This window comes from Coloeus monedula (assembly GCF_965178545.1).
Source record: "Coloeus monedula genome assembly, chromosome: 6".
Classification (NCBI taxonomy): Eukaryota; Metazoa; Chordata; class Aves; order Passeriformes; family Corvidae; genus Coloeus; species Coloeus monedula.
Window position 1 is genome coordinate 2,148,329 of NC_138786.1, and position 16,312 is coordinate 2,164,640.

The window sequence follows — 16,312 nt, forward strand, 5'->3', positions numbered from 1 at the left end:
GTTGGTTCCACTATTTGGGAATACTGACTTTTATGAAAGACTCACCTGTGCAGATTCTTGATGTACAGGATGATGTTAGTTTAGCACTCTTATTAATTCCCTGAAATGTCTTTTCACTGGGAGGAGGAGGCTTCAAAGCCAGACCTAGCTCTAAGTACAGTTTACAACAGTGCTGATTAGCACAGGACTGGGTGATTATGCTGCTTTTTCTGGATCCTTTGGGAGGTTGGGTGTACCTGGGAAGGAAGGTTCATCTTCTTTTTTATTACTCTTTTTTCCTTGTCCTGCCCTTCCTCTTCTGTATTTAATTGGAAGCCAGAGTTATTTCCTTTACACTCTGCCCATCCACACTATTGACAGAAAGAAATAAAAGGAGGATAAACCATAAAACTTCCTTGTTAAATGCACGTTATTTCCAAGAGGAAAAAAACTTATAGCTGATTCATTTTGAAGACTTGAACTGTAACTTATTTTCTTCTTTTTCTCCTTTGTATTGGCAGGATAAAAAACTTGAACATGCCTCGTAGCCCTACATCAAGTGAAGATGAAATGGCACAAAGCTTCTCTGACTATTCTGTTGAGTCTGAATCAGACAGCTCCAAAGAAGAAACTATTTATGACACAATTAGAGCAACTGCAGAAAAGCCAAGCAGCAGAATGGAAGACAGTCAGAGCAACACTTTAGTGATTCGAATTATCATACCTGATCTGCAGCAAACGGTAAGGCAGAGTGCACCGCAATTAAAAAAAGTGAAAGTAATGATTAGCTTTGCTGGCTTCAATGTGCAGTAGATCTGTTCCTTTTTCTTACTTTCTTTTCTGACATATTACAGACAAAATGCATGTTTTCTTTTAATGTCTGTGCTATGTACTACCCCAGTAGTTTATCTGACTGGTTGCCTGAACTGAAGGTACCATCCCTTCCAAGAGAGTGGATTTAGTGTGTTAACTTGATAAAAGCCATGATCATAAAGCAAAATATCTGTCTGATCTGCATTCAGAGATTTTGGGTAGAAGAGAGAGAATTAGGAACCTATAACCTCATCAGAAGATGCAGATTGAATTAAAGAATCACATGTTAACTCTATGAAAGCCTCATATCTCATATATATATATATATGGATTCTCTAGTTCCTCTTCTCATGAGATAGTTTGTGATTGACACTAGACGGGTGTCCTGCAAGAGGTCATCAAATTCTCCCTCTTTACCATATTTGTTGTCACCCTGCCACACAAAAGACACCCCTTTTAGAGACCCTGTGGCTTTTAGAGTGTAAAGATGAGGACAGAGAAGCACAAATAAACCTTTCCTTCCTCCTTTGCTGCCTTGCCTTTACTACAGGGTGTTATTTCTCAAACTTCCAGTGAGGGAAACCAACACAGCTGCTGTGATAGGAATAACAGTGTCATCCTGGAAAAGGTCTTCGGAGATACTGATTCTATCTAGAACCACAACTTGTCCAAGTTTGTTATTAATTATCTAAATTACCCTGGGTTTCCTTGAATGCTGCTGTTGGGATTTTCAGTAGTGGCACCAGCCTTTTTAAATTTCAAGGATGATTATAAAAACACATCCATTTTATGGATGTGTGCAGCATACATCACTCTGTGCTGACACGTAAGATCTATATCATCCCCTGCTGCCATCGAAGATCTATCTCAGATGAAACTCTTCCTTTCTTCTTAATTAAGTTCATTTTTAGAATGATAGAGATGGGCTGGCTGCAGCCTGACAGGGAGGAGCTGTTTTGACAGTGTGCCCTCAGGTGTGGTTCTGGAGCTTTTTTTGATGGTCTTACCAGCTTGCTCTATCTGTGACCCTGTCAATGAACAGATCCATGGAAATGGAATGGAAATACCAGCTTTTCTTGCTATGTTTACTCTGCTGTTAAAACCACAGCTTCTTCAAGCCCTCTTATTTCATTACTCTGGTTTTTTAGACCTATAATAACTTATTTATTGACACTACTGAGACAATTTTAAAAATTAATTTTATCATTTGTTCATTTTTATTGCTTTACTTTTTGTATTTCTTTCCCCTTTTCAATCCGCTCTTCATGAGAAGTAACTGAATTGTTTTAAGCAGTTCTATAGCAGCTGATGTATTTCTTATTTAATTTATCAGCCCCTGAGCTCTTTGTGCGGGAAAGTGAGACCTGGATTCAGGTTAGCAAACAGGAATATTGGTGATTAAAAGGAGTGGAGCAAACTGTGGAGAAGACCAGACTTTGAGCTGTTGTACAGCTACAAGCCAGAGCAAACACAGGCCCCATTTCCTGAATAATTATAATTAATTTAATGTACGAGGTGTTTAAAATTAGTCTGTTTAATCAAAGAAGGGTGAAATAACATAATTTAGTTTTCTGCTTTTTTTGGTTTTTAGGAAGTATGATCGACGCTATATTTGTTCTAAGGAAGACAAGTCTAGGGCTTTAGACGAAATTCTAAAACCCTAGACCTGGCAAGCTTTAAAAGCTTAGCCAAACTCCTGAAGAATAAAGTTTGCTCCTGTGCAGTGGCTGTGGTACAAATTGCCTTTGTTTCACTGCAGGTATGAGATAAGCACCCAGCACCACGAGTAGGATGTGCTGCCATGGACAACTTTATAAATTACCACCCATTGCAGGATGTCTGTCTTGTTGTCCTTTTATTTTCATTTCAAACTTAGAAGACAACGTGAACCTTGACAAGTTCATACAGAGCCCTTAAGAACTACTGCTCTTCAATTCTTATATCAATTCTTTTTTTGTCTCCTTCTCAGTTCAGGTGATAACCCAATTTATTGAAACACTACTCGGTAGAAATGGTAATTTCTTATTGCCTCTGTGCATGACCTGTGAGTGTCATCCTTCTCACAGGAGGGTGGGGAATATTTAAATGAGCGACTGAAAGGTTTCCTGAGCTCAGTAAAATTCCTGAGGGAATGGAGAGTGTAGAAAGCCCTCTACAGTCACAAGGAGAGTGGGTAAAAAAGCTGCATTATCTGGCATATGTTATTTGGTCTGAATCCAGGCCATCTTGTGTCTGTTTCCTTTTCCAGCCCATGAAGGAACAAATCCCAAGTGATGCTGCCTATAAGTGAAATTAGTCTGGTTCTTCAGGAGCTGTTGTCAAGAAAATCTCTTTTTGCTTAATATTCTGACAGCAATGGTGTTTTGTGCTTAAAATTGCTCTTTTCCACAGACACTGAGAACAGTTCTGTCAGCCAGTTGTTTTAAGGAATGCTTTCATCATTTTGTTATCAACACATGGTGGTTGTTCCACTCTTTTGTTTTACCCTGTACTTACGTGCTCCCTCTGGGTTATGTTTAAAGTCAAAATGCTCAGATTCATACATTTTATTAAATTCTGAGGCTGAGATGGGTTTGGGTCTGCTGAAGACTTCTCTGAGATGCTTTCTGCCCAGCTATTTTGCTTCTCCACTGCAATAAATAGCATTTACTGATTTGTCCCTCCCCTGTTTTTTGGGGTTTTAAAAATTATATTGGACTTTCCATGCAAAATGTTTTTTGGTAAGTGGCAGTTTGGTATAGCAACAGCTGAAGCTGTAGCTACTTTTTGGTGTTCTTTTCCCGCATTGCTTTTTGTACTTTTGTATGCTTTCCTTACTTTTTAAATTATTTGTTGGTTTTTAGGATAAAGAATCTTTTCCTTTAATGCTTTTCCTTCTCAGATAAAACACTTCGTTTACTTTGTGCAGTTTTTCCCTTTCGAAAGTAGGAACCCAGTTGTCACAACTGCAGCTTCAGTCCCATTTTTGCTTGGGATGCCTCCATTTTCACTTGTTTCCAGTCTCTGCTGCCTCATAGATACTCCAGGTTTTCTTTTGCAACTTTTCCCAAATATTCTTCTGTATCCCACTTTGTGCCTGATTGTTCCTTGCTGCTTTTTGTTTATAGTTTCTCTTCCTTGTTTTATGTTCAGTTTGATAAGAGAAGCATTGTGCTGCTGGTATCTGTTCACATGCCCTTGATCTGGGCAGGTGGTCTGATGACAGCCTGGCCAGACTGGTTTTTCTGACCTGTCCCCTCATGAATTCTGTGTTTCCTGAGTGCATTCTGATGAAGGAGAGCAGTGTTTCAGCAGAGAATCAAGCTGAACACTGAGCACAAACCAAAATGAGTGACTTGCTCCCTTTTCTTTCCTTATGCCAAACTCTTATTTGTGTTTCCCCCCTTTTGGCTGCCACATCTTTAATATCAACATCTCCTATTGAAAGGAATAACTCATATTTTGATATCCTGGCAATCACATTTTGGAGGCAGCTGTACAAACAATGTTTTGTCGTGTCCTTCAGTCACAGCACATTTCTGTGTGATTGACAGCTGAGCAGAAAGATGTGTTGGCTGATAGATTTTAAGCAGATAAATGTTATCCCTCAGAAATTCTGTATCCTGAGCATTATTGCCACTGAATGAATATCTTCCCTTCAGCTGGGGAAGTTGTATTTTTCCCTGGCTTCCCATCCTTCCCTTCACTCAGTGACTTGCTCTCACCAGTGTGCAGGAATGCAAGATAATAATTGACCATGCCTCCTGTGATCCGAGGAGATTTCACATCCCAAACACAGGCCTTGCATCTCAGCAGCCAGTGCTGACGTGCTGTCTTACTGCTACACTTGCATTTTGAGGGGCTTGGTGTGGTTTTGACAGTGACTTTGAGCCACTCAGGGCTGGTTTTTTGGCTGTTCTTTGAAAGAACTGTTGTGGTTTTTTACAGTGAATTTATCTGTCAGTGCAAAACATCTTTGTTTCATGTGTTTCTGTAGTTCTTTGTCACTAAACTATCCCTGTTTTTTAAATTTTTTTTTCTTGTCGTTGAAGATTCAAAAAAGTTGTCCATTTTTTTTGACTCTGCTGCTGCCTCCTTTCCTTGTGGTCACCACGCCATGTGTGCCTAATGAATTGTTCCTTATTTCATAACTGGAGCAGCCTGTGTGTAGGTCCTGCTGTGATTCAGCTGATGTTTCCTCAGGGTACGGAGTGTGGCAGTAAGTAATGATTTGTCTGCAGGATAGAGGGGGTGGCTGTGGTGCTCCCTGCCTGGAGGGCTGCCAGGAGGACACAGAAGCAGCACAGTGGAGTTCTTCCAGGGACAGGCTGATGGAAAATGCACCTTATGCAGCATCTGAGTGCTCCTTTTTATCCTCTTGGTCAGCACCTGCCTCTGAGAGAGTGGTAACAGCTCCACTTCTATCCTGCCTGGCTTCATGGAAAGCATAAATAATCACTTTTCTCACTAGTTTCACTTTGCTCAGTCTGAAACATTTTGGTAGCAAAAAATTACCCAGTTATTGATTTACTTTTTATGTGACTGATCATTCTAAATTGCTAATGGGATCAGCATTTTTTACAATAAGGCCATTTTTGTTTCTTACGAATCGGTAGAAGAGCTGGAGCTCTCACTAAATTAGTTTGTGAAATATTTGCATGCCATCAAGAACAGAGAGAACACAGGAACAGACTGAACAAAATTGAACATGTTGGATTCTCCAGGTGCATTAAAAGCCAGCAGATTTAATTAAACTGGGATCAGAAGTAACTGCTTTGTATTTTTAAAATCAAAACAGTGTCATGCAAGTCCAAAATTAGTTTGTTTCAGGTAAGAAAGACTTTCCTTGGAGATAAAAAATACATGTAATTTCAAAATTATCTTCCCATTTGAATAACACTTCTTGTAATCTTTCAGGATGTGTGGATAATGTGTGGAAAATGTTAGAAGTTAAGCTCATTACACATCTCGTAGCTGACAGTTTTGCTGAAAAGTGTTGATGTTTGAGTCTGAATCTTGTATTGAAGTTGGAATCCATGTAGGAGTCACAGGGCAAGCGAGGTTCAGAAGGAACACAGGGATTTCAAGCAGGTTGCCCTTGCTGCTGCTTGTACTGTAACTACTGGGATGTTTGGGGAGGAAAATACTTGTTATAGTCTACTTTGTGTCCCTTCAACATATAAACCCCCCAAAAACTTTTCACAAAACATCTTGAAATATAAAATAAGTAAGGGAAATGAAAGCTGCTTCCTAGCCAGCCTTTCTTGTGACAAAGTCTGACAGCTTATTTTATACTGAAGACTCTAAACGATTAAAGCAGAAGCAGCGTGGTGTGTTCAGGATGCACATCAGAGCCACCAAATTGCTTTCTAGGTATTGCCATCTGCTGGTGCCTTGCAACCAGTGGCTGCAGTGTAGGCAAAATCCCTAAATTCCTCAAATCCCTGAATTCCAGCTTGGTAAGAAGCGGAGAACTGGGAAGGTTTGTCAAAGTTTTCAGGTCATTTGCTTCCCGTTGTATCATTCCTCCCATAAACTTACCCTGAGATAAATGTGTCTAAAAGAGAAGCAGAATTCTTGCCTGAATACCATTTTTTTGGGTGAAATTCTTGTGGATCTAACAAGTATTAGAACAGCCAAGAATGAAGTGGATAGTTAAACATCTTGTAACATCCCTTTTACCTGGCTTTTGGAACAGGTTTTCCATGAAGGTGCTCTCTCTCTCTGAAGAAGGATGTGTGTGTTCCCTGATGTTTGTGGAAGGAGTTGAAATGTCCTGTGTTTCCACAGTGCTTGTGCATTAGATATTATCACTACACATCTGTAACAGAATTCTTGTTGAGCGATGTTTTGTCATGGAATTTGTAGATTTGCTGTGTATATTCCTAATTATTAGTGGCATTTGTAAGTTTTAGAATGTAAGATGCTCTTTAAATGTTTCGTTTGCTAATCAGGTTTCTTAAAATAATTTCTCTTGGCAGAAATGCATTAGATTTAACCCAGAAGCTTCAGTGTGGGTTGCAAAACAGCGGATTTTGTGCACTTTGAACCAGAGTTTGAAAGATGTGCTGAATTATGGACTGTTCCAGCCTGCAAGCAATGGGAGAGATGGGAAGTTTTTGGATGAGGAGCGACTTCTGAGGGAATACCCACAGCCAGTGAATAAAGGAGTTCCTTCACTTGAGGTATTTTTAGATCTAACATCTGAAGCATTTCTGTTCTGATACAAACTGTACAGAAAGCTGTATTTGAGGTGTCTGTATGCACCTGCATTGCATTTGGGATATGGTTATCAGCAAGCCTGAGCTTGAACCCTTGCTCACAGAAGTGCTGTCATTCCCTGCTTGTGGAGATGGTCCATCCCCAAAAGGTTGCAAAGAGTCAGCCCTTCTGAGACAGTGGATTTTGGAGTTTTCCTCTGCTGAGGACACAGGACATGTATCTAATTCTGTGATTTAATAAAGAAATGTGAGGTTCTAGGTGAAGCTGTTGGACCCATGATTAAGTTTGCAACAGTGGTGTAGCAGTTGCTGGATAACCAGCCTGTGCTTTCTCCCAAAGAGATCTTTCTGTCTCAGTGAAGCCTTTTTTAACCCCCATCCTTCAGAGTGCACAGATTGCCTCTGTCTGTCTCCTGGGAAAGCAGTAAGGGAGGAGAGGTTGTGTACTGGGATTTCCTCCCTCTCTGTTGCTTCTGCAGAGGCTCCACAGCTGGGGATAAGCTGGGCAGGACTTTTATGGCACTGGACAAACTTGGAGCAGAGCCAAATTACACAATATAGCAGCAAACTGGGGCATGAAACTGGCATTTAATTAATTTTGGTATTGCCTGTATGGTGGCACATCATCCATTAATAATGTGCACTTGGTAGACTTCACGGTAACACAAATCCAAGAGAAAAGAACCAGGGTCCTGACAAAGCTTCAGGTTTTCCCTTTTCCAGGAGATTATTTCAGAGTTTCAGTCACTGATGTCCATATTACAGCTGTAAGGAAATTAAACAGCCACTGTATTTTGTTTCTGTCATTTTTTGTGAGTGTTGACTGCAGCAATTGAGGTGTTAAAAGTGATCTTGTGAAAAGCTGGTGTTAAAGCCTCATTCAGCGCAGTCCCTCATCCAACAGACAGGCTGCATTCCTGGAATTCTGCATGGGACTGTGAGATAATGGTAAACTGTAGTTGTGGAAACCCCCATGATTTTTGCTACAGGTCTTCCTACTGCACCCAAGCTGCTCAGGATAAAATGTGAGTGAGTTTCAGCCAAAAAAGAGGCAGTCCTCAGAACCTCATTCACAAAACCAATATCAGGAGAACTTTCCCATGTGGAAGTTCCTCCTACTTTGACTAAGGGATTTTCAGGTATCCTTTTTATTGTTTTCATGTTTCAGAAGTGCTAAGCTGCAATTTTGAAATATGTATTTTTTTATTTAACGTACCTTCCCAGCTCTTTCTGCCTGAGACTATAAATGAAAGTGCACAGAAATCCTTGGGGAAAAGCTCTTTTCAGTGTAATTCTTGCTTATTTCTCCAATTTCTAGAGGCTGATCTCATTTCCCACACACCTCCACTGATTTCAGTGTATTCGCACAAGATAAGAATTTTGCTTAAATGATGTAAAAGTATATGAAATACTGAGCCAATTTCTAAAATTTTAAAAAATTTTGCCTAAATCCAGATCACCATGGATGATACTTCCTGGTAAGGTCAGAAAATTGTATTATGAGGTTTAAGTTTTCAAGTTTTAAAATTTCTTCTTCTTCTTCTCTCTCAGTTTCGCTACAAGAAAAGAGTGTACAAACAGTTCAACCTCGATGAAAAGCAGCTGGCCAAGCTTCACACCAAGGTATCGAGTTAGCAATTACCTCCAGTGGGTGTTGACATCAGTTGACAGAAAGCTTCATTTTTAGTCAAAATGTTATTTTGGGAATCAGAGGATGATTCATTTGTCGCTCTTTGTTTCAGGCCAATTTGAGAAAATTTATGGATCATGTCCACCATCTCTCTGTGGAAAAAATGACCAAGATGTTGGACCGAGGACTGGACCCAAACTATCATGACTTAGAAAGTGGAGGTCAGAACAATAAAACAAAGCAGCATAAAGGTGTACCTTGAGTTAGTTAAACTTAAATTCATTAACAGGGTGAATCTCACACATTCCTTCACAACCCTGGGCTAATGGAATCTGTAGGGTTTTGCTGTCCAAAGGAGATAACTGATCATTCACGATTTTCACTGAATAGTATTTTTAATATTGTTTTCTAAATTAACTTTATTTTATAATTTTTCTCACCTTTTTCAAGTACATCCTATTCTCTTCCTTAGAAACACCCCTAACTCTGGCAGCTCAGCTTGACAATACAGTAGAAGTGATAAAAGCTCTGAAAAATGGAGGAGCACATTTAGATTTCAGAGCCAAAGACGGAATGACAGCTCTGCACAAAGCAGCCAGAGCCAAGAACCAAGTAGCCCTCAAGGTAAGTGCCTTCAGGAGCAAATTATATATTATCCTATTAAAAAAATGCAGAAAGGACACGGTTTCCAGTTAATTAATGTATTGTTCTCCATGGATCCTTTAAGATGTTCTAGTACTTTCTTGTGGTTTTCGAATCTTAGCATTTGCTTTCAATAAAGGGCCTTTTAATTACTGATTTATCTTTTTCTGCTAGGAAGAAAAGTGGTGAAATTTAAGCTTATTCAGTGATACACTGAGATCTGTCCGAGGAAATAGGAATAGCATTATTGTCACTTACCTCTTTGAAAGCAGCTTCCAGTGGCATGGATTGCACATTTCACCTTAACACAGTCTCTTCTGTTTTCTTTTGTATTTTAACAGCTGTTCTTAAATCACACTGATGGTCTAGATTAAGTCTTAGGTTTATGGCTTTGCTTATTCCCTTTTGACAGATACTCAAATTGCATGACATTTTTGATAAAGCACCTTGGAACTGAAGAGGTGAATGCATTGCAAAGGCGATGCAGCATTTTCAGAGCTGACATTTCTGAACCTAGTGAGAGGATGGAAACTGGACATTGCCACTGCTTCTTTCTGTGCTATCCCCATAGATTCCTTTAGATCCTAGCTCTTCCAAGGTTATTTCTTTCTTAGTCTGTGCCATGGCCCACTCTTATCAGCTGATAAATAAGTGAGCAAAAAATGTTATGTCAAGTATCAACCTTGCAAATACTTTTTCAGGTATTTTTTCATGTAAAGACCGTTTCTAGGTGGAAGTCCCTCCCAAATCTATTTTTCACAGTCTGTGATTGCTTTCAGACCCTTTTAGAGCTGGGAGCATCTCCCAACTACAAGGACAGCTGTGGCCTGACCCCGCTGTACCACACGGCCGTGGTGGGAGGGGACCCTTTCTGCTGTGAGCTCTTACTCCATGAACATGCTACAGTCAGCTGCAAGGATGAAAATGGATGGCAAGAAATCCATCAGGTAGGAAAGATTTGCTTTTATGAGGAAATGTGCCATGGTTGTTCTAGGGTTAAATGCTGTTTTGAAGACCCTGCACATTCAAGTATGAAATTTCTTCCTTTTCCTATTTGCTTTTCCTAATTCCTTTTATTTATTCACTTTGTTTCCATCTGTGGTGACTTAGAAGTAGAAAACTGTTCCAGTGGTGTTCTGTAACTTTGAAATCCTCTGGTTACTGTGGATTTTGCTGGAGAAATTGCACTGCTTGTATTTATGTTGTGGACTGTTGGAAGTTTAGCATCCTGTTTGGGGCACTTCAGTAGGAAAATGTTGCTCATTCTTTTTGTTAGATGCCAGTGTCAGTGTCCTTGGTAATGCTTCTTGTGTGTTTGTCAGGGTGCTTTCCCCTTTGTCTCTGCTGAACTTTACAGGAAGATTTGGGCTCAGGATCCTGCTGCTGGGATCCATCAGCCTCTCATTGTCCTCTCCAGAAACGCCTGAATATTATCCAGCAGTTGTGTAAAAATGCTTTATTAATTTCCCTTTGCATAGTTATAAACTCAGTAATACACAAAGTTTAGCAATTCTAACAGTCCCAATATCATGGCAGCTACTTTGTCATTTCTCTGGACGGATGAGTTTGGATAGTTACAAAAATTGGAACTGCTCTGTTCATTTATGAGATAATTAAAGATACAAGTAATCAACCTTACAGGCCTGCCTAGGTCATCTTGGCTCACTTTATTTTCTGTGCACGAAATTCTTTAGTACACAGATTTTTTCTTCTTTTCTTTGAAAGAAATGGAGGTTGCTTTGGCACCCAGGTTTGGGCAGGAATCTGAGCTTTTTCCTCAAGTGTGGCTAGGTCAAGGTTGTTTGGATCCATCTCTAGAGTAGGGGAAAAGAAAGGAATTATTTGTTACCATATTTTCTGAAGATGTGGAGGAAATGGATTGTCTGGATCAAAGTATTACCCCATCTGGACTCCCTGAAAATACAGAGAAAATGTCCCTCTTTTTAAATCCCAGCCTCATACACATAAGGTTATTATTTCTCATAATGAAATAGAGCTTTCCAACCCCCCTGTGTTGGTTGTAATCCTAAATAAATCAATGTTTACATCGGGATTAGGAGCAATCTGTTTTGACTAATCAATAATTCAAGCATTCCTCAATGAATTAAGAAGGGTGGGGATTTAATTTGGGCACTGAGCACCCACTTAATTTTTCTCTTCCGAATTGTAGATCCAAGCCAGGTGTGTCAGTCTGTACCTCCCACTGAATTCAGGAGTAATGAGGTACCTCAGACAGACTGAATGGATTTTTATACCTGTATCTCTTACCTTAAATTCTGATTGTTACAGGAATGATGCTGATCTGAGATAGCACAAATTTAAAAACATTAGAAATTGGGAGATGCTTGGTCAGTGAGCCACAGAGAAGGAGGAAGTCAAGTAAAAGAGGCTGAGGACTAGAATTGCTGTGCTTTTTCTCAAGCTTATTTGCTAATCAGGAAAGTCTCTAATTTCTATGAATGTTATTCATAGAGGCTTATTTCCAAAAATCCAGGGTCTAACCTTTTATTTGTGTGACAGATAAAGTAACTCTTGAAGATTTCTCCCTCTTTTGGAGCAGTGCCCTGTGTATGCTGTGTGTCTGCTTGACATCACAGAACCAAGAAGATTTACTTGGATTTTGGCCAGATTTCCCTTCTAAGACATGTAACCAGTTTGGGAAAAAGCTCTGGCAATCTGATCATCTTCAGTGCCATCTGGTGGGCAGTGTTCCGGAGAGTAGCAGGACAAAAAACTTGTCACATTTGAGACATGAACATCAGTGGATAAAAAGCTCCAAAGGCAGTATTTTCTTGATCCCTTAAGCTGCCCTTCCCAAAACAAGCAGATAGTTAAACTCAAGCACAGGATTGCTGTATCTGCAGTGCCCACATGGGAGCTGGTGAAGGAATGCATATCTGGGTGTTTGTGCTCCCATCAGAGAACCAGGTGTGGTTCTAAAAATTAGACCCTCGGTAGAAACAGCACCTCCTCTGCTAAAAATCTTTCCCTGGAGCTCTTGCCTAGGTTGTGTAATAACCAAAATATTGATGCATCCCTGCCCAGGCTTGCAGGTACGGACACGTCCAACACCTGGAGCACCTCCTGTTCTACGGCGCCGACATGTGTGCGCAGAACGCCTCGGGGAACACGGCCCTGCACATCTGTGCCCTCTACAACCAGGTGAGAGCCCCTGCCAGCGAGCCCTGCTGGCCCCCTGCAGGGACAGAAATGTCCCCAGCAGGAGCTGAGAGCTCACAGAACCACGGGATGCAAGGGAACTTGAAGATCTTCCAGTTCCAGTCCCCTTCCACTACACCACACTGCTCCAATCCCCGTCCAGCCTAGCCTTGAACATTCCAGGGATGGGCCATCCACAACTTCCCCAGGGCCTCACCACCCTCTCAGGGAGGAATTTTTCCCCACTATCTGCTCTAAATCTGCTCTCTTTCAATTTGAAGCCTTTCCCCTTCATCCTGTCCCTACATTATTTTATATGCAATGAAGTGCTTCGGGTTTTAAAAAGTGCTCTTATAACTGGAAAGAAGATAATAAGAACTATTTTACTGGTGGTTCATTCACTGATTACAAATAAGGCTGCTCATTGTAGGTAGCAAGGGTATGGGTATTAATTAGAAAATAAAACATTATGCTCTACCAGCTTTTTTTGGGTTTGATTCATATCTAAATATGTTTCCTGTACAGCATTTATTGCTGTTATTCTATAATTTAATTTATAATTAAATAAGAAAGAGTTGTATAATACTGTGGAAATATCTCTATACAGAAGATACTGGATTCTTTGCTGTTTACAACTTGTGTAGTCGTTTACAAGTAATAGAACCTTTTGATTTGATAGCATTTTATACTCTCTTTGCAGGGATGGGATGGGGAGGGAATGAGTTTTACAACTATATTAAAATTCAGTACATAAAATATTACAGTGAATTTGGAAAGCATGAGATGTGACTGTAAACAGTGAAACATCTGTTAAAGCATCTGCTTCTTAATTAACTACCATCTTAATTTCTTTCTAAAGTCTCGTCATGATTCCTCAATTAATTGTAAAATACCCTCAGCTTTTTAAAAAAGAAAAAAAAAAAAAGCATTTTGGGGATAATCTGGCATTTTTCAAGACCATACACTTTTAGCAAAGGTTATGCAGCATGAGGTGGGAATTAGAATAATCCTGTAGAATGACAGTGCTTTTCATGTAGAGCTGGGTTTTCCTGACTTCAGTGGACGAAGTTATTCTGTAGGAGACTTAGAGACTCTAATTGAAACTGCAGCTACAAATTTGCAAATATTTACACAGCCTCTAAGCTTGGCTTTGTGATGGAACTTTACCATCCTCTGCCTGCACTGTCGTCCTTCTTTTTTCCTTCATCCGGTGCACGTGGAAATACAAGGCTTTCCTCGGGGTGCTGTGAACTTTAACCTGTGCTGATTTTTGCCAGTGGTTTTTTAATGGGAAGTTGTGCTTGGTTCCTGTGGGAGGAACGGTGCTGCCTTTTCCAGCTGGAGAGGATGGGAAGGAAGGCAGCATCCTTGTTACCTCCAGGTTCCTGTAGATGGAGTCGTTATCCATTTGATCTTCCCTTCCAGTCTTCCCTGGGGAATTTTCTTGGGTTACTTTCTGAAGTTGGCAGGTTTGTTCTCCTGGCTGTCAGCAAAGTCCTGATCTGAACAAGCTCTTGATTTTGGAAGTTATTCCATGGCCATGCAGTAACTCTGCCTTTTGCTGGGATGAAATGTGCCGTCTTTCACTGGGAGGAGTGGATCTGAGATGAAAGCTGTTGTAGTATTAAAATTGAATATAATCTGACAGATGGGGAGGAAACAAAAAGGAGTGAGGGTGAAGTTAAGAGTGCTTCTGTTTGTTTTGAAAAAAGAAAATCAATAAACAAACAAATGCAGTACTTAATCCAAATAAATTCCCTTGGATTTCTTTTTTATGTTGAACAACTCTTTGACAGCTTTTGGCAAAACTTTTCTAATCCAAACCATTTAGTTAATAAATCCCTTTGTTACACTGCAGACAGCTCAGTTAAATTTGTAGAGAGTTTTTAAATGTATAGTTCTTTTGGTGTTGTAACGTTGGATGATTTATTCTGATAACCCAGTGAATGATCACCAATAAATACAGTACATTTTTCAATATAATTGTTTATATCCTCAAGTTCTTGATTAAAATTGGACACTGATCAGTTGTTTAGGGATAGAGAGAACACACCTAAGGTGCAGATTGCAGTGCAAGCAAATGAGACTATTTTAGTTAACTCTAGATAATTAAAAATTATAATCCAAGACATAATTGTCTTGATCCATTCTGTTTTTTTCAGTTGAGGAAAAGGTAGGATAACCTCCTTTCCAGATACACTTAGGGCGGCCCTGTGATGGGGAGACTTCATGGGACCAAGAATCCACTGTGGTAAATTAGAAAACACAATGATAGAAATGATTTTCAATCGTAATTTCTGCAAATTAACCTGTGACTCAGAGTCTAGTAAATAAGGTTTGTTTCTGGCACTGAAATACCTAAATTATGCCATTTGTCTTCTCTGACTGTAAATTTACTGTTCAAAGTGAAAGGTAGCACATCCAAATACCTCATTAGGTACAACTCTGTAGCACAACATGTCAAGACAACCCAGAAAGCACAACAAAATTAATATTTCTGTTGAGGAAATACAAAACCCTTTTAAAATATGAATTGGTTTGCACGAGACCCTAAGATGAATATTAAAAGATGGGAGGTAGGAAACAGAGTTCGTACAGAAATCATCAAAAATTCTGGGAATCTACTCAGAACCTCTGAGAATTTGTACCAGACTGTGGTCATTCGTATTTAACAACCATGGAGAGCAGTGATTCAAGCAATGCACTGTATTGGCCAAAGTAAATTGTTTTTAAGGGATTTCCTTTGCAGATTTTCTCAGTTTGGAGGGTCTGAAGCCCAATTTTCCTCCTTGTGCTGTAACCATTAGCATTTTCTAGGGGAAAAGAGAGACAATAAGTCTGGTCAGTGCAATGTGTACAGACAGATCAAAAATCTTGTGTGTATTAAAACAAAAATCATACATTTAATATTGAGGATAGGCTGGAAAAAAAAACCAACCCAACAAAGTAAGTGGTAAAACTGCCTTGTTTAATTTTTAGCAGGAGGAAAGGATGTAATTCATCCCAGTACTGTGAACAGTACTGCTTTTCCTGCAAAATAGGGAGAACTCCTATAGGGGAGTTAAATTTCTGCAAAATCTGATTTGTCAAGTATGGAACTTTGTCAGTTTAAAAATTTAATAAGGTATTTACTTCTTGCATTCCTGCATGGTTTTTCTTACACTTGCCTATAGTTTCTCATACACTGCAAAGCACCTGAAGCCCTGTCATTTTTAAAATGCTACTTTAACAATTTAAATTCTCAGATCATTTATTTTTTATTTTTTAGTCGTGAAAATATAGACCAAACACCTCATAACTCTTGGCAGTCACAGTCTCTAGTGGCTGAGGATCCTTATGAACAAGTTTCCTTTTCCATCATTTTCAGGAGAGCTGTGCAAGGGTGCTGCTGTTCCGGGGAGCCAACAAGGAGATAAAGAATTACAACAGCCAGTCTCCATTTCAGGTAAAAAGGAAATACCTCTTCCCCCTGAAATATTGGGAAGAAAATCTCACATGAACTTGGTTTTGGGAAGAAGTCACACTGTACATGGCTGAGCACAGGTGTGGAGTGAGTGAAAACTTTGTCTTTTAGCTAATTCATTAAGTGAGGACATCCTGGAATAATTAGGAATGAGAGGAAAACACCCTCTTAGCTGGCCTGGTTACACTGTCAATGAATTTGAGAATTCTGTGAGCTGTTGGTGGCAAAAGATGAAATCCTTGGTGTTCTGCAGTCAGATGTACCTTGCTCTGTGCTGATCTCCAGTCCCATGTAAAACAGATCCAAGATCCATGTAAGAGTGATCCGAGGATTGTCTGGGCACTTCGGTTTGCTTGGCCTCTCTTGATTTAGCCAAAAGAAGCTCTTCCTTCCTTGGATGTGAGGCCAAAGAGCTGGGCTAAGTTT

General features: G+C 39.8%; 1 protein-coding gene across 1 annotated transcript in view; it reads left to right on the top strand.

Annotated features, from left to right (window-relative positions):
• Positions 1 to 516: 516 nt before the first annotated feature.
• The window catches only part of SHANK2 (SH3 and multiple ankyrin repeat domains 2), a gene marked incomplete at both ends in the record, with an annotated part of 240,631 nt that continues 224,835 nt past the window's right edge, over positions 517 to 16,312 (top strand). The window contains 8 exons of the mRNA XM_082282737.1: positions 517 to 720; positions 6,753 to 6,956; positions 8,544 to 8,615; positions 8,735 to 8,843; positions 9,095 to 9,246; positions 10,044 to 10,211; positions 12,310 to 12,426; positions 15,791 to 15,868. Coding sequence (XP_082138863.1) covers positions 517 to 720; positions 6,753 to 6,956; positions 8,544 to 8,615; positions 8,735 to 8,843; positions 9,095 to 9,246; positions 10,044 to 10,211; positions 12,310 to 12,426; positions 15,791 to 15,868 — 1,104 coding nt within the window. The remainder of the gene's footprint in view (positions 721 to 6,752; positions 6,957 to 8,543; positions 8,616 to 8,734; positions 8,844 to 9,094; positions 9,247 to 10,043; positions 10,212 to 12,309; positions 12,427 to 15,790; positions 15,869 to 16,312) is intronic.